The 27,108-nt window shown below is 38.5% G+C and overlaps 1 protein-coding gene across 1 annotated transcript in view; it reads left to right on the top strand.

Annotated features, from left to right (window-relative positions):
* The first annotated feature begins 3,278 nt into the window (after window positions 1-3,278).
* LOC137293501 (cleavage and polyadenylation specificity factor subunit 2-like) overlaps window positions 3,279-27,108 on the top strand; it is a 185,007-nt gene continuing 161,177 nt past the window's right edge. Inside the window, exons 1-9 of the mRNA XM_067824075.1 lie at window positions 3,279-3,381; window positions 5,335-5,510; window positions 6,025-6,184; window positions 6,497-6,602; window positions 7,414-7,543; window positions 7,625-7,740; window positions 8,092-8,180; window positions 8,832-8,930; window positions 9,216-9,338. Of these exons, the coding sequence (XP_067680176.1) occupies window positions 5,362-5,510; window positions 6,025-6,184; window positions 6,497-6,602; window positions 7,414-7,543; window positions 7,625-7,740; window positions 8,092-8,180; window positions 8,832-8,930; window positions 9,216-9,338 (972 nt within the window). The 5' untranslated portion in view covers window positions 3,279-3,381; window positions 5,335-5,361. The remainder of the gene's footprint in view (window positions 3,382-5,334; window positions 5,511-6,024; window positions 6,185-6,496; window positions 6,603-7,413; window positions 7,544-7,624; window positions 7,741-8,091; window positions 8,181-8,831; window positions 8,931-9,215; window positions 9,339-27,108) is intronic.

Here is a 27,108-nt window from a genome sequence, read left to right as displayed (position 1 = left end):
GTTTCTCGAAAGGATCAAAGGCGGCGACTTTACTTAATCAAGCAAAAATACACTTTCTGCAAAACTTCACACGGAACTGAGAGGCGGCGGGGCAGCCTAGTGGTTAAAGCGGTCGGTCGTCACTCCGAAGAATCGGGTTCGATTCCCAACATGGGTACAGTATGTCAAACCCATTTCTTGTGCCCCCTGCCGTGATATTGCTAGAATATTGCTAAAAGCGGCGTAAAACTTAACTCACTTAATCACTTCACTCTGAATTGACGTCGCTACGTCATTTTAGTCTGCACCCTCGTAATCCAACCATCCCTTCGAAATTGACGTTACGATTCGGTTTGGTTGTTTTCCCTGACTGAGGACTGTTAACTTACATATATCGGCGTTGAGTATTAAATTTGACATCTTGGCATGTATGGTGCAATTAAGTACGTTTTTTGCCCTGAACTGTTTCAACGCTGAAGAACTTGGACGCACCGGAGTGGTTTATCGTTATCAGAGCCAAACTGTACTTTAGTACGTTGTACAGTGATCTTTTTCAAATTCGTCAAACTTCGCTGTTGACCACATGTATCGCATGTGTTTCGTTGTGGGGTTGGACTGCAGTCCCAGAAACTCAATAGTCAAGCTGCCAAAAACGGTCAGCCATCGAAGATCTCTGCGAGCTCGACGTTGCTTAACTTTAACTGATATGCGCCCTGACCTCTACGTGCAGGACCGCAGACCTCCACAGCTTTGCTAGATGTACCATAAAGGCACAATGTAATAGTTCCTTCAAGTTCCGTTGCATTTGAATGGGGATGATTTTACTCCACTTTCATCAATATTCCGACCATATCACAGCAGATGATGAAGAGGAATAGTTAGATTTTTACGCCGCTTTTTGGAAATATGACTGCAATATTGCGGTGGGGAACGCCAGAAATGGGCTTCACGCATTGTACCCACGTGGGGATTCGAACATATGGCTTCGGCTTTAACTACTAGGCTACTCCACCGCCCCGACAACAATGGGTTCATTATACTCAAGACTGAAATTTATATTGACCTAATATTGAGTGAGTGAGTGAGTTTGGTTTTACGCCGCTTTTAGCAATATTCCAGCTATATCACGGCGGGGGACACCAGTAAATGGGCCTCACACATTGCACCCATGTGGGGAATCGAACCCGGGTCTTCGGCGTGACGAGCGAACGCTTTAACCACTAGGCTACCCCACCGCCCCTGACCTAATATTGATGGAAGCCATGACATTTAGTGAGTTCCATGCAAGCATTGTCATATTCATGTATGACCTACTTTATGTAAGGAAGTTGAATGTTATGTCCATGTGATTTGGAATGGACAGTGTTGGGGAATTCACAGACCTTACTACCAAATCTGTGCTCATGGACTTCACAAACAAAAGTGGTTTAGTTAAAGGTAAGTGACAAATCGTGACAAAACTATATCATTGTTACAAAAAGCGAAACTAAACTCGAATAAAGGCTATTTGTTTGCAACATCTGAAATCATCCCAAAAACCCATAACTATTATCAAACACTGCCCTTCTTTCCAGTCTTGTCTTGACTCAAAGAGAATCAAAACTGCCCATTTGTAAATGAAGTAGACCAGGAATTGGTTCTTCCTATACTCACTTGAGTATCCTTAAACTAGGCCCTACATCAGTTGATGCAGTGCCTTGGCATGATTGTGTCCACGGGTAATTCCACTCAAGATCACATTTTAGTATTTACACTTCATCTGTACCAAGACACACACAACTGAACCAGCTAAGTGTAATTTAATACAGAAAACCTTCCGGTACGAGTACCTTTTCACAGCCGGGCCTATCAATTAATGGGTAAATCAGTTCCATTTGGTACCAGTCTCGGTTCACCATTCCGTATTTTCCCGGATCAGGAAGACTGATTCCTGAACATCATGGTTCCCTTCTCCCTCAGGGGCTTGGCGACTGAGGCAGTATCGAGAGAGTAACGATCGAGGGTGTCTCATTCCGGAAAGGAGGCGATATTGTTAATGATCAAAGGGAGACAACTCACCTAATCGTTCCATAAATTAATCTCATAGTTTTTAATTGGACACGAACACGGCTTTAAAGACCGTGCACTGACAACCTCGGAAGTTATGCTGGTAATGGTCAAAAAGTAGGGTTCTAAATTACTATTCATACTACTAAAATTGACTTGACGAAAATAGACAAAAATGATACAATAATCACGGATCGGAGGGTGTATGGTCAAAGGGAGGCAATCGTGTTGGTCACAACTCTGCACAGTGTTGCGCTTTGTTGTGTGAAGGTGTTTTGTTTAAAATCTCGTCATGGATTATGTTCAAAACAGATGACTAAATCTTCAAAGTCAAAACAACCTCTTAACAAGCATTGTCACTAAGGTGACATAATCCCGCGCCGCATTTTATCAAATCAGTCAAACGTAAAAAGAAATGAAAATGAAGGTCATAGTTTAAGATGAAGTAAACTGTCAACAAAAACATTACACTCAGACTCTCTTGATATCTTGCACTGTAGTTGTTCAAACACAAAAATATTTTGATGAATCACTTAAACCTTGACCAGTGTATGAAACTCCTAAAAAACACAGTAGTCGTGACCTTGAACATTAACTGAAGGTCACCAGAATCGACTGGGCCCTGCATCTTCCCTAGATAAAGTTTGGTGCTGAATATGAAGAAAATCCAGTGAACGGTTCATGAGATATCTCTGACAATGTAAAACGCTTATGCCCCCTTGTGACCTTGAGATGAGGGCCAAGGTCACCAAACCTGATTGAGACCTTTCCTTTACTATGATAAAGCTAGATACAAAATATGAAAAGAATCTAGTCAACGGTTCTTGAGATATTCCAATCCATACGGTTGTTTCTCCGTTTATCCAAGATAGAATTTCAGATTTGGGCACTACATGTCTTGATAAAGTGCGAGACAACTTTTTTAAAAAAAATTTCAGTAACAGTTGAACAATGAAAACAGTGAGCTATTAATCCGTGAGAGGAACTTCTCTGAATACACAATGTAGTAACTTAATCAATAAATTGGGCTATCTAGGCATTAAAAATACTTCCATGTATTGTTGAATGTGTAAGAATCATGTTTTGGTTATACGAAACTGAACGCAATAATACATAAATTTGTTCCAATATACTGTGTACAAAATGCAGTGCTTCACAATGTCCCTTTTCATCCATTTGTTCACTGCAGCAGAGTGTTGGTTATGTCAACTGTTCGATATTCGTTGTAAGTGGATTCCTGTTTGTAACTAGTTGTGACGAAAGTATAATCTTATGAGAGTTCAGAGTTATGGCCCTTTATATGCCGGCGTGAAAACAAAACATGTGTTGACAGTGATTCTTTCCCTCGTTTTATAGGTGAGACTGAAAGATTTTCTTGCACAGAGGAATACTCTTACATTTGTATGTGAATACTATTTAGCTGACAAATATATTTCTAAAAATTCGTATGGAGAATTGAACTGTTATCTCTTACCTGCATAGAAGAGTTTTAGGCCTAAATTCTGTTTTATTTAAATTTGGAAGTAATAGCCAAAGCTATATATATGATGTGTGGCTATGTGCATGAACATACTACTGGACTGATGCTGGTGTTGTTTCAGATACACAATAATGATCATTAAAAGAGACAGCCACTTTAAGAATTCATAAGGTTTTCAGTGAACATTTGTTTATCACGTTTTGAGGGGTAAGGGTTGGGGGTAGGGGAGGGTAGGGGGTGTAATTGAAAAAGAATGATCACATTTGTTGTCATGATTTTGTCAAAGAAAAACAGGTATATGCACTTCCTGCCATCTTGGTATTGGATATTTCAGCAGCTTTATTCAACATGGTTTGGTGCAGGATCTAATTCTATTTACTTTCAGAGAACAATGTCGAGATAAATACACATGAGTTTTAACATTTTTTACCATTTCTCTTAAAGCTTATGTTAGAACTATTTCATTAACAGTATCAGGTCACTTAGCCAGTTGACATCAGTGCTGTCCTCACAATATGTATTTTGTATGCATGGTGGTAATGATGTGGTAAATATACACGTGATTAACGTGGTTGCAAGTTGTCCATTCACCTGTTACGAGAACTTCCCTTGTTTTATCAAGAGCACAAAGTGTTGTCCCAGACAGTCATGTTTCATTTTATATGTTTTTGGGAAACTCAGCAATTTCTGCCTCATTTCTATGAAAAATAGTTACAATTGTTTCCAATAGATTTCAACAACCCCAATAACCCCAAGCCAATAAAGTTGACTTAGAAGGGGCAGGTAATTACCCTGTATGGCCAGTTCGACATGATAGTTATTGATACATTATACCAATATCCAGCTATACACCACCTGTGAAGATCTTAGTAAAAATTGGTCGTCAGTAAGGTTAAGATTCACTCACATATTTGGCAAATCAAATACCAGAGTCATATAGCTTGAAGCAGGGGACTATGCAGGTAGCAGAAGTACTGTAAGTCCCCATGGCCTCTAGTATGGTGATCTACCTTCATTTGTTGGCGATCTATAGCCTGTTTTTATATTTTATTGTCTGAATCGTGATATCAGTTTTAACTTTGCACGCTAGTTTTAATTCTTATTGTGATATTTTGCTTGTTTTACTGTCCTTCGACAGGTTTTATACCATATACATAAATTCCTTTTTTCAAGAATGTTCTTGTCACGTTAAGGCTGCAATATTGCCAATGTGGCGTTAAATATTAACTCATTCACTCACTCTTATAGCTGGTAAAGTGTTGAGTGCAGCATGAAGCATAAAACAGAACTGAAAAGCATGTGCACCTCTTTAATTTGAACACTGTCGATAATGACTGACTGATTGACTTCACATGCTTATTAATTATTTAGCATGTTCAGAAGTTGTCATAATCAAAAATTACCCCAAAATGTGTACCTTCTTTTTTCTGTGCCTTAGCACTGTGGCAAATATGTTGTCAGAATCCCATATTTGTAAGAGCCATCTGATGGAGTTTGGTGGACACACTGTTTGACATGAATGATTTTGTGTCATTACATTGGCTTTGGGAAGGAATCAGCAAGATCATGGCTATGTCTATCTTTTTTAGATTATTTAAAGACCGCTGCCATGTCAATATTGCTGAGTGCAGCAAGTGCTGAGTCAGTGATTCCAAACCAACCAAATCCTTAAGTGGAATATAACAATTATGTGTACAGATCACTGTGACACCAAGAGTTTTGCAGACCATATTTTCTTCGGTGAAAAGTATGTTCATTCGCACACTCTAAACACTGAATCACAGTGAATGATTAAAAATTTACAGTAACCATATGTTTTTTTCCTTCAGGACTATCAGTGTTGGCCAGCTGACAAAATGACATCAATTATCAAGCTGCATGTATTCTCTGGGGCTCAGGGGGAAACCCCACCCTGCTACATGCTGCAGGTTGATGAGTTCCGCTTCCTGCTGGACTGTGGCTGGGACGAAGACTACAACATGGATCATATCCGAGAACTCAAACGGTACCAGATATTAACTTCACATGGTCATATATCTGTGTTTGCTATTTAGAATGACACTCAAGCAGTCCTTTTCATAACCCTTGTAAAGGCTAAAAATTAAGGGAAGCCTAGATTCAAATCCTGTGAAGATGGTGCAAATCAGCCACTGGTGTGCTAGTCCGTGGGTAGTGGAAATTATTTCACACACGGAAATGAACTGTGAATTCAAACCTCAAGGACACTCTTAGTTTCTAACAATGTTCCATATAGAATTCATCTTACTTATTACATGTATACGTAGCATTGTATATCATGTGGTTGTATGACATCATAAGTGAAGCTAGTGTTGAGGCTCACTGACTCTGTGAACTAATCAGTATCAATCAGTGGCGTTAGAATTGCTCATAATATGAACAGCATGCTGTCTATGCCAGATTTGATTGCTTAAAGTAGACCGAAATATTGCTGAATTTAGCGTAAAAATAAACTCTCTCACTTAATACCAAAATCTGGATTTGTGGTTAATTTGTTGCAGTCACCTTCACCAGATAGATGCAGTGCTATTGTCATATCCTGATCAGCAGCATTTGGGTGCAGTCCCATATCTTGTGGGCAAAGCTGGTCTCTCCTGCCCCATATATTCAACTATTCCAGTGTACAAGATGGGGCAAATGTTTATGTATGATCTGTTCCAGGTAGGGCATCAGTTACCTTGATCCAAAACATTGTCAGTTATTTGGATATGAGTGTCTGAGTGTAGACACATGGCTTTATTTTCTATGAAGAAATCATTTTGAATTTTTTTTTCTAAGATACATGGAGATTTTATTGTCATGTTCACTTAAAAGTTAGATTGGAACCATGAGAACCTATGGTAGTAGTATTAAATGAAATTGGATGCTAATGAATTTTAAACAATGATATTAATCTTGGTAATAGTTTTCATGACATGAAATTTAAGAACAAGATTTGAAGGACAAATTTAGCCTGATTTACGCCTGTTTCAGTCTCGTCACAACACAGAAGAATTTGATGTATTTACACTGGACGATGTTGATGCTGCCTTTGACAAGATCATTCAGCTGAAGTACTCACAAACTATAACACTCAAAGGTGAGATGATTACTGTGTATGTTCAGATCTGGGTTAGAATTGATCTTCAGCAGCTCATGTTTGTTGTACGAGGCGACTAAAGCAGTCGGGGTGGTCAGACTCAGTGATCTGATTGACGCGTGGCATCATGTCCTAGTTCTGTAGATTGATGCTTATGATGTTGGTCACTGGATTGTGTGGTCCACACACTATTATTTACAGGCCACCTTATAGCTGGAATATTGCAGGATGTAGTGTAAAACAACAAAGCAAACATCACTGGTGAGGTGAAACCGGGCCCTTTGTCCAATGAGACATTAGAGCTGTATGAAAAACATTGACAATTTTCACAGTAATTATTGAAACTGTAGCTTCTGGCCAAATAAAACAAATGTTCGTTGCCTGGGTGATTTTCCAAAAGACATCCTTGCCTCAGTTCATATAATTATTGAACACTAATTTACAAAAGTCATTATTCAGAAATGAGGAGCTCCTCTTTGGAAGTATTCTGCTTCAGCTGTAGGAAATATTTGCTGGGGGAAATATTTTGAGTAGAGAATGCTGGTATTCCATGCTCAGATCAAAATGGTGATTGTTTGTTTATAAACAGGTCCACTTCTGCTAAGCGTGTTTAGCGTGATAGTTTTTTTACATCTTGCTCAAATAGTAGAGGCTGCAACCATGTACCTGAAATATTGAAACTAAATATTAAAACCTGAAACTCACTCACTCACCAGTGGTCCTGATGAATTTTTACTAGGCAGGGACCACAGGACCAGCATAGATTTTGTACACTTGGTTTAGTGCTAAGATGTTGCCACCTTATTTCCAGGCAAAGGCCATGGTCTGCAGATAACGCCCCTTGCTGCAGGACACATGATTGGAGGCACGATATGGAAGATTGTGAAGGATGGGGAGGAGGAGATCGTGTATGCTGTGGACTACAACCACAAGAAGGAAAGGTCAGTACCAAAAACTGTATTTTCGCATTTTGTTTTGTTTGTATAACCAATATGATGTGACATTTACGTGATGTGTTGCAGACATTTGAATGGCTGTGTGCTGGAGATGTTCAACAAGCCATCGCTGATGATCACTGATTCTTTCAATGCAACATACAACCAGCCAAGGAGACGGCTAAGAGACGAACAGCTCATGAGTGAGTATCTCATGCTAATATTTCGCATATGTAATAACACACCAGCAGACAAACCAACTGCAACTGAGATATGTCTCAAGTGATAGATAATGGGTCGTTGATGGGTATCCATGAGATTGTAGCTCTTTGTGTTTTCCACTCTTTTTTATCAACTTAAATGTTTAACTGACCAGCATAACTACTCTATCCATTGGATGCAGCTTTATGATAGGGAAAACATGTTAAGATACATATGGTTGGCAAGGTTGTCTATTTTTGGCATTCATGATTTTTTTTGTGTGACAAGAAATCAATCAATTATTAATCAACAATTATTTGATGGATTTTGAATGGGTGAAATTATTTCTTCAGCAACCATCCTACAAACTATGAGGAATGATGGGAACGTTCTGGTTGCTGTGGATACGGCAGGAAGAATGCTGGAACTTGCTCAGTTACTGGTAGGCCCAAGTCAGCTGGAATTTGACAGTTGCTTTATCGTCTTTCTGTACATAATGGATCCACATTAAACATTATTGGCACTTGTGACTCAGCTTGAAGTTTAAGGGAGAAGTTGCAAGACAAGACCTGAAAACATCACTTGATTATCACATTGTCCTATAGTGGGAAGGAGAGTGTTTGATTTGTTAGAAGATATTTTTTTTATGTTTATCACAGTCAGTAGTCTTTTTAGGAATTGCAGGTATTCAATGTAATTGTGGGAACATATGCAGGTGAATGGGGTTGTTAAAAACTGTTGCTCCCAAAATGAATTAATGTATCATAAATTCAACTGGGGACTGCCAGCCCTGTTCTGGATTCATAATGGGTTGTGGCGTCAGGAGCAATAGGGTCACCAAGTAGTCAAAGCATTGACTCGTCACATCTAAGACCCGGGTTCGATTTCCACATGCTAAAGGTAGCATAAAGTGTTATTGACTCACTCAACCATAGTTTGTCATGACAGTGCTCTCATCGCTTCCTATCCACCCACCTGTTATGCAGACTCCCAGTTCTCCAGACTTGAATTTGCCAGCTGTGTCCATAGGTTGTCATGATGGTGCTCCTTGTGCTCCAGTGCTTCTCAGACACTGTTCATTTTTGTGTTTCAGGATCAAATGTGGAGGAGTGCTGAGTCTGGCCTCTCACCCTACTCCTTGGCTCTCCTCAACAACGTCAGCTTCAATGTTGTGGAGTTTGCCAAATCACAGGTAATCTACCTCAAGCTTAAGACTATCTCCTAGTATATTGTTGCATTTACTAGATGACTGTTGTATGTTTTTGTTCATACACTGTTATGATAATTCAAAAAGATAAAGCTGTTAACAATGTTATAATGTTTACACTATGCACACTTTACACTACATAGTAATGTCATGGAAGTTAACATGAGCGTCCAATATAATGGAAACCAAGCACATTCTCCACTACATTAACCTGCCAAGATTTACGTCATTTGCACGTTGATTTCTTCACCTGTTCAATGTCTGTTGTAGGTTGAATGGATGAGTGACAAGATCATGAGAGCATTTGAAGACAACCGAAGTAACCCATTCCAATTCAAGCACCTCAAACTTTGCCACAACCTGGGAGAATTGGCTCGAGTTCCAGAACCAAAGGTAAGTTCTTGCACTACTGCTGATAATGCAGGCTTAACAAATTGATTGTATTTCAGACTTTATTCCCTTTCCCGATACAACCTAATGGAACATGCAAAATCAATTTCTTCTCACCTTTACCATCAGAAAATAGTTCCTGCAGATTCCTGTTGCAGTTTAGTTCTTGAGTGTTGAATTATATAAGTCCTTTGATGGAGTTGAATGAGTGTTGAAAAGGCCACTTAAGGTTAGTGTTTGGTTCTGTGTTGTATGTAGTTACAGAGTAGACCAATTTATCACTTTGGGACTGCACAGATTTCGGATCAAGCTTCAACCAACCTTGAACATATTTGTGTAGATGAATTAGTTTTCATTCATTACACTTTTTTTTTTTAGTGCAGGATATAGAGCATCATACTTGCATATGAGAATTGACACAGATCCTCAATACAGCCAGTTTCTTATGGTGGAAGATATGGGGACATGAAATTGAGGTGGTGAAGGTGGTGGTTTAGAATTCATCTTCTGCCACCCACTTTTCTTGTATGAGATGTGTAACAGGCTTATGAGTTAGGCTCATTTATGCATGGCATTTTATGTTTCTTGTGCAAATCACAACAGTGCTCATGTTGTTGATCAATGCATTGCATTGTCTGTTCAAGTCCTGATCATAACAGGCTAGGGGCCATGGTGTTGCCTATTGGTTAAAGCATTCGCTCTTCATCAATGTGTGAAGTCTGGTTTCCTCTGGCGTGATATTGCTGGAATATTGCTAACAGCAACATGAAACCAAACTCACTCACTCACTCACTCACTCACTCACTCACTCACTCACTCTGCCATCATATGGAAAATTACTCAGTGTGGTTTAACCAACAAAGGAACGAGAACACTGTCAAATAACCATATCTGGACAACAGTCACAATAACATACAGTCCTTAATACTGGAGAGCAATGGGTGTGGAGTACGTAGTAAGAAATACTTGTATAAACCATATTTCATGTGTCCTTACAGTGTATAGATATTCGTGTTTGAACAAGACAAAAGGTGTTCACCATGTTTACTTTCTCAGCTTTATTTATTTTCAGGATTTATCAAAATTTGTCCTTGAGAATTGTTATGGAATTAAAGCCCTCAAATGTTTAGAGTCAGCAATGACTGCACGTCATCAGCTCAGTTGCATGGTCTTGAAGTAGCTGACTAGTATGCAGTGTAAAGGGTGAGAAAGTGGTTGATGTTTTAATGAAAGGAAATCAGTGTCTCAGTACAAAGACAGACGATCGATCATCCAACCCTGACTGCCAGACAATTTTTCAAACCTTGCATAGTTTTAATTGAACTTACTTGTTTTGAAATCCAAATGGAGGTGAGTTTAAGAATGCTGCTTTGCCATGTAATTTGAAGAAGAGTTAGAGATTTGTATCATACAAATTGTCATGTTTGAGTATTAATGTCATGTATGCAGCAACCTTTCTTCTCTGAGATACTTCATGAGCCCAGCACAGTGCACCTTGGGCGTTTAAGGGAGACAACTCTGTCACAATTAGTGCCCAGCTGTCTTGTTTCAGAGCCAGGTTTTGAATGAAATGATTTAATGTGATAAGGCTGCAAGGTAAGATGATATTCCCTTTGTTCACACCTTGCTTACAAAGAGGGCTTGTCAATAACCCATTAGAGGGCAGTGTGCATGGCGTGTATCTCATCCAGCTGCCATTTGAAAGCAATCCAGGTTCTGTATTGAGGAGAATGTGTGATTCCAGTGGCCACTGTCTCCATTAGGAACCTTGTTTATGTATGGCCTGGTTCTAAATGTCAGCCCTCAAGAACTTGTGGAGAAATAGGCCATAATATTTAGAAGAGAAAAAATATGATATTGACATTCTTTTAGCTAGTCCATTACTACGTTAGGAAGCATGTTTGAATACATATTTATATCGAGGGCTAGAGTGCATGATCATTAACAGATCATTCACTTTATTTTGCATGTGGACAGAGACTGCATGTGTGGTGCTGTAGATTGAGCATTGATTGAGTGAGAATCAACAGTCATAACCACAGACTTCTAAATATGGCACCTACAGTTATACTTCCTCCCATTGTGGAATCTCACGTTGTAACACGCCCTGGTCAGCTCAGAGTCGGTAACTGTGGGTTAATGTACAAATAGTTATGACGCAGCCACGCAGTCTTTAATGCATGTCCCTAAAAGTGCAATAATCTTAAACTCACCTTGAGTGAGTGAGTTGAGAATTATCATCAAAAGCATGTTACCTATATTAACATCTGTCTCAGTGGTTGATAAACAGTATATAGTTGATGAGATATTGGACAGCTGCTGCCAAAAAGCTGGCACTAGGGCTTCAGAAATTGTTTAGTAATTAAGTATTAACAAAAAATTTCAGTTGCACTGGGTCCTGAGTGAGTGAGAGTTTTTTATGCCGCTTTTAGCAAGATTCCAGCAATATCATGTCGGGGGACACCAGAAATGGGTTCACGTGTTGGGGGAACTGAACCCGTGTTTTCGGCATGATGAACAAACTCTTAACAAGGCTAATCCACCACCACTAAACGTACCTTAACGTGGTGCGATAAGAATTAAACGTTTGATCGCTGATAATGATTACATTTTCAAGATATACCATTACCCCTTGCTTCAGATATCTTTTGTATAACTCATGTTACATCTAAACATATTTACTTGCTTGAGAAAGGAAAAACTGACAAGGAAGGAGATTGCATTTTTGGTTTTTAAATTGTTATCTCTACAAACATGTGAATACGTTTATCATATAATTTAAAAAAAAAATTGTACTTGGAAGAACAACATGTATCATATTTGTCGTTTTTCTGTTTAAAGCTTGGGTGTTATTAAGCTCATGGTTTTGAAGAATAACCTGTCTGTCAAGTATTGAGAATAAAATTACAACCAAAGAGGGACATCAATTGTGACAAATAGACAAGTCAAAATATGCATCTGATGGTTCTCCAAACATGCCAAGTAGCAAACATTGAACTTATTTTGACTTGTTACACCATACATGCTTAAAATGTAACTTTATGTCGAGTTTTGGTCATTTTTTCTTCAAGGGAATGTTGATATTCACTGCCAAGCATTTTGGAACAATGACATTTGTACACAGTTGTAGGAAATAGTGTGATGTTGTAGCCATGGTATCGATACCCACTCTCACTATCTGTGGTCTGGCTGCCTTGGTGTGAGGTTGTACCTATGGTATCGATACCCTCTCTCAGTCAGCATCTCTTGTCTAACTGTCCTCTTGTGATGTTGTACCTATGGTATCAATACCCTTTCTCAGTCAGTATCTCTTGTCTAACTGTCCTGTTGTGTTGTTGTAACCGTGGTATTCAAACTTCCATTCACTCAGTATCCATGGTAACTGGGACCTGGTTAATTGGTGTCAGATTTACCCATCAGTCCATTCCTACAACTTGACATTACAGGTGACCCCTCTGAATTGTGAAAGCTTCCCCCCCACAAAGTCCTTGCAATATGATGACCAAGAACGTGGTAACATTCTGGTCATTCCATCATGCTCATGCAATAATTGACAATACTTCATTTGAGCTGTGAGCACATTTAAATGAAATGTGGTCTAAAATAGCATGTAATAATGCTGGCTGTCCTGTACAAGGTCCCTAGCAAGCCTGTGGGCATTTTGTCTGATGTGGAAAATGTGGTATTTACCCTGGCCCAAATGGAGCAGACGCACAGACTCTTAATGATCACTTCTCAACAATCTGCAGTAAAGTAAGTTAGAGCCAGTGAATTACGGCTGTCTTATTTTGATTTCAGTTGACAGATTCCCCTTCAAGAACCATAGACACATGGTCAAATTGGAAATTTGAAGTGCAAAGTCATATGAGCAAGGTTAATTTAGCAGCCACAGTCACGTAAAGGCTAAATTGAAGGACTTGATAAAAAACACGAAGGTCCCAGAATGCTGTGTTGGATGTTGTGGATGGGGAGTTGCTTGACCTCGGATGGTGGCACCCTACCATTGGTTGTTAGTGGGCGAGCTTGTTCATGGAGCAGTTCAGTGGTATTGCCAATTTAACATCATTGATGTAAAAGTGGCAGAAATAATCAGTGGTTATAAATGGCAGCAGGACAAGTCAGTCTAGGCCAAACATTTTACTAGATGCAACTTGACATCTGCATCATTTTCATTTACCTTGATTTCTGACTTGAGACTCAAATCAATTTGTTTATGAATTGTTTGTTTGTGGTCATTCAGTTACCTATAATTAAATTTTTATTGTGTTCATTAAAACTCTGGCAATCTGATTGGTTAACTGGGAACATTTCTTTTGAGTTCATTTCCCAATGAATCTGAAAAAATTAAGCCACGGCCACCAACTACTTTCGGACCTGAGGAATGTCAGGGAATACCTTTACACAGCGAGGGAATTCCCTTGCACTCGGGTACCTTAATGAACTTTGGGTAAACATTGAAGTGATGCATTGTGATTAATATAAACAAACAACTCAAAATTATCCGTGAACGTTAATAACGTTGCAACGCCTCGACAAGAGCATGCGCACGTTGGAACATCAGTTCATGGCATCACAATCCCAGTCACATCACACCCTCTTTGTACTTGCGCAAATACTACAATCTCAGTTCCACTAACTTCATATCATTGGGCTTCATTTCCAATTCTCACTTTTCAAACTGTCTCTTTCAGTTCGCAGGTAGTAATTCAAACGTTTGAACTTGAAACTTTGCCGATACCGGGACGCGTCACGTTGAGTTGTTCCACCCTGATTCGCCGACAGATGTTAGCTTGGTTGAATGATGGCTGTTTGGGGGTGCTCTATGCTGATTGGCTAATGGTTTGGTAGGCGTGTCATTTTATGTAAATGAGTCACCTGAGTCATGTGATGCCATTACCGAATTCTTACACCGAAAATGTTAATCGGTGGTAACAAAGATATCTGTTTCGATGAATGTGATTACATTTAAAGAAAATATTGTTGAAACGGTATAGTATTTGTTTCTGAATTTAATTATAAGGATTGACTGTGTATTTCTTTCATTGCATTGAAACTAAAAACCAATGTGCAAACTTTTGTAAGAATCCGCTACGCAGATTCATACAGTTTGCACATTAGTTTTTAGTTTCATACTTCAATGCAACGAAAGAAATACACAGTCAATCCTTAAATGATCTATGTTTAAGATTACACGATCCCAAATATTACATATGTTGAATCTATGTTTAAGCCCATGAAATAGTTTTTATGTCTATTCATGTAACTAAACCTAAGAGGTGCTTACATCAAATACTCTATTCACAGAGTGTGCTGCAATTTCACCATACTGAGACCAACACAAAACTTATGGTGAAATAAAATGGACCTAATTTTACGTCTTTGTCATATCCTGTGACATGAAGTAAACATTTTCCTGTACATTTACATTTACAGGTACATTTAGGTGATCAAAGGAGGGCTGTATTTGTGATGCTTATATTCATATTTTTAACATTAGATTTAGGAAAATTAAGTCAAGGACATTTCCAAGTAATAATCTGGGAACTGTTAGTTAATTTTTATCTGAACCCATACCAAGAGTGAGTGAGTTTAGTTTTACACCCCACTCAGCAATATTCCAGCCATATGGCGGCGGTCTGTAAATAATCGAGTCTGAACCAGACAATCTAGTGACCAACAACATGAGCATCGATCTGCACAATTGGGAACCGATACCATGTTGTCAGCCAAGTCAGTGAGCCTGACCACCCAATCCCGTTAGACACCTCTTAAGATAAGCATAATCGCCTTTTATGGCAACCATGGGCTGCTGAAGGCCTGTTGTTCCCTGCGACCTTCACGGGTCCCCATACCAAGAATAGAGAGAAAAACATATTATACATTAACCAAAACCATCTTTAAAGAGTGCAACGGAAACAGCATATATATATACACACCATGATAGTCAGTCTAATGTGTGTAAAATGTATGATGAAATGACATGTATATTTTGGTTAAAATGTTCTCTCCTCATAGCAAAGACGTGGGTTCTATTCCCCACATGGATGCAATGTGTGAAGCCCATTTCTGGTGTCCATCATCATGATATTGCTGGAATATTGCTAAAAGCAGTGTAACACCACACTCACTCACTCACTCTGGAATCTGCAAATTTCTCAAAGCTTCACCACTATAACAAAAGTGTTTCGGTACATTGGTTAACTGACCTATTTTCCTCTGCATTTAACTAAGTATGGTCGCAAATTAGAAGGAATGGTTTATATATTGATACTTTTTACCTGGCCTATATTGCTCTATTTCAAAGACAATTAACATTAATAGATCTATCATCAAGTAACTGTGCCAATCAGGAATTGTATAGTCTTTGATAGAACACTTACCAGGTTTCTGTGTATATGTAACCAGGGCAGCTGTGACTCAAAGTGTGTGAAAAGTTTTTTGACCAAGTGTTTTGAATCAAATCTATTCCTGAACCATGTTGAATTTCCATACTTGTTTACCCAATTAGATATTTTTTCCCCCCCCCCGTCATTGCCTTGAGCTGTGGGTGTGTGCATTGAAACTATGGAGTGCTTTGTAGAATTGCTTTAGGCAGAGGAAGGAACTAGTGTTCAAATTAATTGGTCCTAATTGGATAACTTATTGATGTTTGTATGAATCTTTTTATGTATTGTTGTCAAGCATCATTGATTGTCTTTGATAACTTTTGACCTAGTATTCTGGAAACTCACAAAGAAAAAATGTTTTTTGTGGCCTTTAGGTAGATAATCCTATTTATTTTACTTTGAGAAACATTTCATGGTCATAAAACAAATATCAGGTTAGCTGAATCAGAACTTTAAATGAGGATTTTCCTGAGTAATGAAAAGAGACTGAATTAGACACATGGCATTTCAGTTCGTAGAGTTTGAAATCGTACTGACATATCTTATGATATTGATACTACAACTAATGAGTTTTGTGTGGTTGTCAGTTGCATTGCGACATGTGGATTCAAATATATATAGGAATTTGAACTCACACCAGCGCAAGTATGATGAAACCTTTAGGTTACCAATCAGTTTGAGGAGATTAACCTTTGTGCAAGCAGGATTGAAACTCTAAACAATTTCAATGCTGGTTACATGTTAAACTTGCCAGCACTGACCAAAACGTACCTGTCCACGAAATATCTTCATATATACTTGTCTCAGTTCTAACCCCACCCGAGGGTAGGTGAATTTGAGAATCTGGCATCCTTGTTGAAGGTAACCCATACCAGGAGGTTGGGCATGCAGGCATTCTGAACGCTGGTGTAGGATTACGTGAATTCAAATATGAATGGGCTTTTCAAGTATTACTAGTGCAAGTACAATGAAATCGTCAGCTTACTTATCAGGGCCTTATTCTCGAAACATTCGTAGCCCTAAGAATTCTTAACTTTGACCATAGCCAATGTGTTAAGAATGAGGTAAGACGTTTGTAGGGCTAGGACTGTTTTGAGAATAGCTAGCCAGTTGAGGTGCTTAGTCTTTGATCCCCAAGGTCTTTCTGAAAGAAAAAAGACCCAGTTCCAATCATGCTTGAGTCATCAGTGGATGAAAGCATATGCTATTGACCACGGGTGGGCATGATCCAGGCCTGACTTGACTTGTCTTTGATGCTGTTGGTGGCTACAGAAAAGTCGATAGGCTAAAAAATAAAATGAAATCTCAGATGATCCAGTGGTGTAGATGTGGTAGTCATGGAACTTACGCTCTCAAGTTAACAATGCAGATTACATCTTACAGATTTTCTAATTTTATACTCTAGTCTATAGTGTGCCTGGATCCAATTTTATGTCATTTCCTACCCAACTCATGAGGTCATGACTGTTGCTTGGCTGTGTGTAGGGTATTGTATTTGATCCCCCACATGGTTATAGATACATAATGCATGAAGCCTATTTCTGGTTTATCCTCATTGTGGTATTGCTGGAATAGTGCTGACAGCTGTGGAAAGCTTTTCTCTCACTCACTCACTCACTCACTCAGAAATTCAGATTTAATAACTTTAGTACCAAACTAGGTCTATAAAGAACCTACAAAACAAAAGATTTTCATTTGACCATCCAGCTATCATTAACATATTTTTAATAAATGACTTCAAAAGCCTCTCCATGGTGCTGTATCTGTCTAGTATCCTGATTATCATGTGTACATTTTATGAAGTTCTCTATGTTTTCACAAGATTTAGCAAGTTTAATTTTCTAACAGTCATGAAATGGAAAATGCATTTGGTACATAGCATAATATACAGTGACCATGTTAAATGTCAGATGATAATGATCTGATCATTTGAAGGAAATAACCTACCATCTAATACTTGTTTGAGGTATATTTCTTATAAACTGTATCCTGAACTTAATCGTAAGTTAACTCAGATTTCATTTGTGGAGTTTTCTCTCTTGAAAAAGTCATGAGCAAGAAGTGATATTGCTTGTGTGACTGCTAACGCTATAACCAAGGCACTCGTGCCAGGTTACCATACAAGCAGGTAGAAACAGCCACCAGGGCCAGCAGAGAAAACACTGCCGTTACTTATGATGAAGTTTCACCACTTGTAATTCGTGTCAGAGTCGAAGGCATCCAGCAGGAACAGTATTAGAAAGCTTCCACTAACTGGCATCTAAGTGGCCTGGGGCTCTTGCTAATGAGATATATCGGAAGAACTGATCAGACATCTTAAGGTAGTCTTTATTGGAAATGGATACTTGGCACTGCAGGACTGATTCTTGGAATGGTGCAGAGCATGTTTGGTCTCTGCCATAGAGGAATATAATGTTCATTTGTTCATTTTGAAAAATATGACATTAATTGAAAAGATGAAAGTGTGCAGGTTTGAGTTTTGGTTGCCATGTGTTCTTTTCATGTGTGGTTATGGTTACCTGTTGAGTAATTTAGACTGAGGATATCAACTTTGGGGTCAAGATTTTTCTGTACAACAACTGTCTGTTTTAGTCAATTGTCATTTTTGTTCACGTTAAAATAATGATTTAAGAAAAGTATAATAATTGAAACAAATGTAACTTGACATGTTATCGTGTCTTTGTTTGTCAAATGAATAATGTTTGCTTTCTTTGCAAGAAGATGGAAGATATTCTGAAATCTGTATTGTTTCTATGAGAACACGCAACAAGCACGACATCATTTTTTATTATGCTCTCAGCTCTTTTGATCTGACAGGAACACAGAGGAAACTTGGAACACTCGACATGAAAAACTGACATACTATGGAGCTTGACATATAAGCCTTGTCTATATCAAAGTATATTTTGTAGTTAACCCAGGATTAGTTGCTTTGAAGAACACTTCCTGCAAGGATCTGCAGTCATTTCTACTAGTGGATTCTTTCCACAAAGTAATGTTGAATTTGTGTCACAAATTATGTCACTTTGGACAGCCCTTTGGGAGCAACATAACTCACTGATTGTGTGCCATCCTCCAGCCCCCTAACCTCACTCTATCCATGCTTCTCTCAGTCCTTCCTTACACATCAGTACAATGTGTGAAGCCCGTTTCAGGTGTCCCCCAGCTGTGATGTTGCTGGAATATTGCTAAAATCATATTGTGACATAAAGTTAGAATGACGTCACAAATGAGCAACTCCAGGTGCTACCATGAGAACCAGCTGAAACGGCCAGCTGATGACACTTCACTGCTGTGTCCGTGTTCGATGTAAACGAGTGCAGACACTAAAACCCCTTTGGTTTACTTTTGTGTTTACAATGTCGATAAACATCATGTGTTGGGATATTTCTGGGTGTTATTGAGTATTTGACGCCGTTGGTTCCAAATGCATTCCCGTGCTTCAAATACTCAATAACACCCGGAAATTGCCCAACACATGATGTTTATCTCCTAATTCATAATGTTCAGTGGGTTGGTCCCACTATTCCATTCTGGTGCCTTATTTATTGCTAAAATGCAGAACCATACTCACTCACTCACTGACTCAGTCAATGTGCAGTTATTCCATCCATACTTCACCATGAGGACAACAAATTGTTGGAACATTATCATCCTCCTACAGGGCCTATCACCTGCAGCATATTGTCAATTAAGTCTGTAGGTCTACTGTTAAGCCACCCAACATTGTGCTGGTGTGAGTTACGATTGACGTGGGACAGACCAATTCCACTTGTTTACAAGCAGCTGGTCATTGCGGAGAGATTCCACTGTGATAGCCTCACTGGAGTACTTGCCCCGGACAGGCCTTCTCACAAGCGTAGTCACTGTTAATTAGATGTACCAGTTGCCTTTAGTTTGTAGCTTATATCTTCATCTTCACTTTATACACAAGGGATGGTATTTAATTGTGTCCTTCATTTCAGAATCGGAAACATTGATTTTCTGTTTTTATATTTCCAGTCGCCATTATCTGGGATTACTCCTGATAATGAGATCATGGATCTTTTCACTTGGAGACAAGTTGTATGGAATGAATGTGTGTGTGTTTCATATGATCTGAAGAAAAAGAAAAAATATTGTATGCTACACCCTCATAGTACAACTATAATATTTAAGGTTCATTTCAGCAGCAAATTAGTGCAGTGAGATTCGTGAGCATACACATGTGTAGAGAAATTCATGCAAAAAGTGTTTTTGTATGCTTCATTTTTATGTTGAGAGAAGTGTACCAAGATGAACTGAGATATGTAAATCTCTGATAACACACACATGCAGCACGCACATAAGCATATGTAATGCAATGTTCATGCGCACACATATTGGATGTAACTATGATTTTATACGTTAGTGAAATGATTGTTACGATTGTTAAGTATACTAAAGTTTTACATACAAGGGACATTTTCAAGTCGCAGAATATTTCACAAATGTATTTTTCAATTCTTTTGAATGTTTCACAAAAGGGCCTTTTTGTACATTTTAGTCCAGTTCTTGGATATCTGGTACTGGAGACATTATCGTTCATATCTTTGTAGAAAGGATTTGATAGTTAAAATTGTTTTTCATTCTCCTCTCTAGAATTATGTTGGGTAGAAAATCTATCAATATCTCACCCTATCAAATATAAGGTTTGCAGTTAGACAAAGTTTTGTTAAAATGGTTTCATTGGACCTATTTTTCACTGTAGCCTTACTGATCTTTAATCAGTCTGGATCAAATTTGATGGTTGTTTCCTGTGGGTAGTTGGTCAGTTTTTTTGGGGTGAATAGTTTTTCATGCTCTTTTCAAAGGTTGTATTTAGTGTGAAGACAGTAAATGAAGATTTCGATTGAAGATGATTTGGAAAAAAGAGTTCTGGGATGTTGTTTGCTTGATGTCTTCTTGATACCATGAGTAGACTAGTCTGTTAACTACTTTTTATCCATTGATTGCTTTCACACTTCTTTACAATGATAGAAGGATCTTAACCGAAATGTTGCTTCAGAATAGAATAAAGAAATTGTCATGACCTTTACTGTTTGATATTATTATTTATCATTTCGAATCAGCTGTAATATGTTAAAGATGACTTTGTATTGTCTGTAGTCCCTGTGCAGATTAGAATACTAAAAGGAGATTAAAAGCCATAATTGGATCATCTGGAATTAGACTGGGGGATACCGTCTAAAGTCGGGTAGTTGTGTGTTGCTGGTATATTTCTTAGCTGTCTGGTATGCTCATTGTAAGCTGGTTGAGGGGATATAATGAAGTGATCTTCAGCGCCCTGTGAACAAGTTATACAACACAGTTCGTTTTTTGGTCTTCACAGATATAGATTCAACAAATTACTTCTTTCAGCATGCTCAATGATACATTTTAACACTTTTAATGTAAGATTAGTTTATAAAATTATTTTACTTAGTTATATCTGATGCTGCCTGTTCATGTATTTCTTTTCTGTTCTGATATGGACCATTGTGATGTCTTTACTCATGGTTACTGGCCAGTGAAATACAAGTCGTTTCTATAAAGCTGTATGATATGCATTTTTATTAAGCAGTGTAGTTACTCTGGGGACTTTTTACTTACACCAGAGGAAGAATACAGGCCTCTGAGCAGGTTGATGTAAGTCTCTACATTCTCATCTTTGAAAAGACTAGTTTCTTAGTAAATATTTCTGAAATATAGATAGTTGGAATAATATGAACAATAGTGATGCTGGCAGTATGTGAATATATTCTGTTTCCACTATGTATGTGACAAATGGTCAACTTTTTAGGTTACCCAGTAATTTTACAGTTCATCTACATTTGACCATAGACTAGTGAGGTTATTATTTGCTAGATGTCACAGTCTGTTTTTCTTCAAGACTGAGAAAACTAGCCCGTTGAACTTATCTCACATGGAATCCTGTAGAATTATGTTCAGATTATCTATTTAGCATGTTTAGCATGCTTTCTTCAGCAGCAAACAAATAGTACTTTTCTGTTGATGATGATGATGGTGTTACAACCTGACCAATCCTGATATCCTACAACTTTCTGCAGTATTGTTACAACCAGGATTGTCACTCTTAGTCTGAACACAGTATCACAGTGACCTGCAGAGATAAACTGGATGTTGTGAAGTCTGTTGAAGAAAACACCCATCATGCCACAGTCATGTACATCTCCGTACTGAGACTGCAAAGGTGTTTCAGGAAGTGGATAAAAGGAGTAAGTGACAGCCAATAATTAACTACATATACCTGTTCCTGGCCTGCCCAGGTTGTCGAATGGGCAGTCCTTCACTGTGTTTACTCCTCCAGGAATCCATGGAAGTGTCTGTGTGAAAGGTAGGCTTTTTCCCACCTGGGCTTGAGTGGGAGTGACAAGCACCTGCTGGGTCTAGAGGGACCTCAAACAGTGGGGAAATGAGAACAACGCATGATCTATCATCTCCACTTGAACTAGTTAAATTAATGATAAACATGAGCGTGTAGCACATTACTGTCTAGTTGAAGGCTTCTTGAAGGATATGATACTGTGTTGGTTAAACATCATTCTTTGTTCAGGATCAGGTGGTCAGGTTCACTGACTTGGTTGACACATGTCATCGGTTCCCAATTGCGCAGATCGATGCTCCTATTGTTGATCACTTGACTGTCTGGTCCAGACTCAATTATGTACAGACCACTGCCAATGCCATATAGTGGGAATGTTGCTGAGTGTGGCGTAAAACCTCTCACTCACTCACTCACTCACTCACTCACTCACTCACTCACTCACTCACTCACTCACTCACTCACTCACTCACTCACTCACTCACTCACTCACTCACTCACTCACTCACTCACTCACTCACTCAAGGTCACAAAGGGACTTTTAACCTTTTACCCTTGTCAGTGAGAACCATCACAAGAACCATTCCCAGAATTTTCTTCTTATTCAATACCAAGCTTATTCTAGGGAAGGTGCCTGGGCCCAGTCAGTTTTGGTGACCTTCACTTAACTTTCCATGTCATGGTGACACTTGGAAGAATTCAGCATGTTAAGCTGCATGTTAAGCTTGTTAGCGAGATTTCTCAAGAACCATTCACTTGATTTTCTCCATATACAAGCTTATTCTAGGGAAGGCACAGGGCCCAGTCAATTTTCGTGACCTTCACTTAATGTTCAAGGTCATGGAGACACTTTGATGATTTCAGCAGGTTCACCTGCATGTTAAGCATCTCAACACGATATCTCAAGAAATGGTCACTGGATTTTTTTTATTCACCACCAAACTTCATCTTGGGAAGGCGCATTTAACTTCATCTTATACTACTACCTTCATTTTCATTACTCTTTAAGTTTAATTTGATAATCTGCGGCGGGGGATTATGTCACCTTAGTGACAGTGCTAGTTATTTTTCATATGAGAATTTACTATTTTGGAAGTGTTGGTGTATTGGTTCATTGTGCTTCTGGAATCAATATAAAGTCAGTCCTCACAGAATACCATTAAGATGGTGTAGTCAATAAAGGACAGTCATCATTTTAGCAGTGTGTGTTCATCCCTTAGTGACGACTGTCTGAAAGATGAGGACTTAATTACTTAAAATTCCAAGGAGCATCCAGGGGTTGAAAGGCCATGCTAGCCTAAGGGCAATATTACTGAACCTATCGTCCATACAGATGGACAGTTCATCACTGTGGTCCGAGGTGCCAATATCGAACACCCTAGCACTACTGAACACACTGGACCCATTAATGACCAGTGTTCGACAAACAAAGAATGAAGGGGCCATTGGCTTTCAAGGTGATCTGCATAAATCAGTGTGTTTGCTCAGTGGGCAGGCAGGTAATTACCTCAGTGGTCATTACCTGGACGTGTCCATGTTGTTGTGATGCCCATGATTTGTCGTCTGACCAGTAGGGTGAACAGACAGGACAGTCTATTCCATAATTATAAAACCAGCAATGTGGGTTTTTTCATTAGGGTTTGATTGACATGTGCATTATTGGCAGTGTAAGAAGTATTTACTGCTTTGTGCAGAAAAGGTAGACAGCCCAGACTTTTAAAACCAGGCATTAGGCATTGATTACTGGACACATGTTAAATGAGAAATAATGGGAGGTTAATGGAGGTTTGATTAACATATGAAGCACATGCCACATGACATGGGCATGTAAAGAAGGAAAGATACATTTCTTAGACAATTAATTGCATATCATTCCATTAAGAAATAGTGACAATATTCTATAAACTACAAATAAAGTATAAATTTCATAAATCATGACTATAATATTCCAGATACTTTATAGACCTGTGAAAGTCCCGGGGGAGAATAGGCCTTCAGCAACCCATTCTTTTTATCCCCCGGCATGTAATGCAGGGGGATATAGTCGACGCCTCGTCTGACCGTCCGTCCATAATCATTTTGTTTCCGGAGAACTCAGAAACCGTTCAATATTTTTAGACCAAACTTGATAGGTATAGTAATCTCAGCCTGTGGTTGTGCCTTTTGCTATTTACAGATTTTTGGCATTTATATTTTTTTTGTTTTTCCATGGAACATTTTGGTGTTAGTTTTATGGTGGGATGGGCGTCATTGCCGGGGAAGAACTAAAAAACTGTTCAATATTTTTCTGCAAAACTTGGTAGATATATCAGTCAGAACCTGAAGTGGTACCTTTTGGTATTTACAGGTTTTAGTGATCTAATATTTTCTCAGTTTCCATGGAAACGTTTTTGACGTTTTTTTGAGAGGTGTGTTTTATTTCCAGTGCAGAACTCAAAAACTTCATAATATCTGTCAGAAAAACATGGCAGATATGTGTGGCAGACCCCAAAGTGGTGCCTTTTGGTTTTTAAAAGTTTTTGTGATGTATTATTTTCTTGGTTTCCATGGAAATGTTTGAGACTTAGTCTCAAAATGGAGGGATGGGCTTCGTTCCCAGAGCACAACTCGAAAAACCATTTCATATCTTTCAACAGATCTTGGCAGGTATATGAAACATCTTGAAATTGTGACTTTGCTGATTGCAGATATATGCCCTTTATAATTTTCATGAATTCCATGGAAACAATTCCAACTTAGTCTAAAAATATAATGAGTAACTGTGAGATGATTTGTCCTTTCAAACATGTTGGGGCCGGGGGTGATATGTCATCTTCTGATGACTCTTTTCATTACAGGCGACTATGCTTGTCATAAGAGGTGACTTAACAATTTGGATGGTCAGGCTCGCTGACTTGGTTGACACATGTCATCGGTTCTGAATTGAGCAGATCGATGCTCATGTTGTTGATCACTGGATTGTCTGGTCCAGACTCAATTATTTACAGACCACCGCCATATGGCTGAAATATTGCTGAGTGCGGCTTAAAACTAAACTCACTCACTCCCAGATACTTTATAAGCAAGGTATATAATGAATCACAGTAACAAGACATATGATACAATGTGTATAATAATAGCCAAGGACAATCTAGAGATATACTCTTTGGTTGATGATCTCTGAACATGATGTTACATTTTTCTGTTGTTGTAAGACTTTGAAATTGATTATTTTGAGATGAAAGGGAGGCAAATAAGTAGCACTTTGCTTATGAATATTTAGTACAAACCATGAAATCCCGAAGAACTTAGCACTGACTACAGAGGCAGTATTCCAAAGGTCTTGGTGGTCTTGTTCTCCTACCTAGTTCAATATGTAGCCTGTGATCACTTAGTCTTAACTTTGTGAAGTGGACATGGTGTTTCTTTTATCTTGCAGTTTTGAAGGTATCGTTCAAATTTAATTGCTGATTTAAATTTTCTATAAGTTTTAAGTTTGTTCCTTGAAGTTAGTGAATTTGGTCTATTTTGAACAGAAGTGTTGATGATTATGTTCCTATAGGTTTACGCCATTCAAATGATATGTATAATTCAAATTGCTGTATACTGTGAGGTATTCAGTGGTTAGAGTGATTGAATAAACATTGTTTTCACTGAATAAAATATGGCCTGCAAAACTCCTGTCATGGTGAGTGAGTGAGTGTGTTTGGTTTTACACCACTTTTAGCAATATTCTAGCAATATCACAGAAAGAACACGATTCAAGATGAAGGATATCAGTGGACTTTTTAGAAACAAATGTCACAGTACTTCATAGCCAGAACTTATAAAGATCTATTTTGGAAGGTTTGTTTAATGCCGTAATAAAGAATCATTAATTTCAGATACCTGCTACATAGACATAATTATGTCTTAATTGAATAAGTAAAACCATGGTATATTAGGTTCTGAATCCAGTTCTATATACTTACAGGAGCACTTAACATTTGAGTGTCTTAGCACATATAGGCAATAAGCCTGTCCAACTGATATTGGAGGCTCTCATTTCATCCCACTTAGACACATCTGGTATAGATTTATGAGATGGGAACTTGAAGTCGATGATCACCTTGTTCTGTAGGCCACAGTGTTGCTGCCATCAGCATGTAAGACATCTCTCAACCTGCTGCCAGTCTTTGAACCTTGGCCAGTAAAGCATTGAAGGCATCTGAGGATGCCGAGGGAATGTAGCTGTTCAAAATTGTCTTCCATCATCATTTGGGCATTAATGGCATATTGTTTGCTGTGCCTGGGCCAGAGGGTAACCTGTGATGGGTCACAGCATTTCTGTTTGAATTACACCGAAGGTTCAATTCAATTCAATTTATTGTGTTCACTGCCTCAGGTCAATATACAAATAAACATAATGACATGTAACATCAGTGATGGAAATTTTTGACGGTTTTGGAATTTGTGGTGTACATTTATTCTTTCAGTGTGAGCAAAGAAGAAATATTTAGCATGATGTGGATGAATTGCATTTTGTCACAGGGTCTTATTTGTATAACATGTGGGCCCAGTAGACCAGTGACTGAAAGCATGTATAAAACAATGATACTCACAGTCTAGTTTTTTAAATAGAAAACATACACATGAATGCTTACTATTTTTTATTGGATTTCATTCTTTTTCTGAAACTTGCATTTCTTTAACTGTTCAGTACACTACCTATCTTTGTCTGTACCATCTGCTCCACTTCAGATGAAGCTACATTACAGAAGCAAAACTTCAGAGCTGAAGGCAAAAGACCTGTGAAGTAGCACACCCACGGTTCACCTTCCCAGTTTACTGGACTCCTTTCCTGGTGCACTCTCTATGCTTGTGGAATATGTCAAAAATTGCCTAAAAGCATACACGTTCATTTACTTGCAGCTTACTTTCAGAGCACTAGACCTCACTGAAAGATTACAAGTTGTCTTCCAAGAAGGCGTCTTCCTGTACTGCCACTTTCAGATGTTTCCCATTAAGATCCACTTTTCAGTTTGTCAGTAGCTTGTGTTTTCGTAAGTTTAACTGGGTTTGGGTG

This window comes from Haliotis asinina, chromosome 8 (genome assembly GCF_037392515.1).
Source record: "Haliotis asinina isolate JCU_RB_2024 chromosome 8, JCU_Hal_asi_v2, whole genome shotgun sequence".
Lineage (NCBI taxonomy): Eukaryota > Metazoa > Mollusca > Gastropoda > Lepetellida > Haliotidae > Haliotis > Haliotis asinina.
The sequence above is the reverse complement of the archived record's forward strand: the minus strand, read 5'-3'. Positions and strand labels throughout refer to the sequence as shown.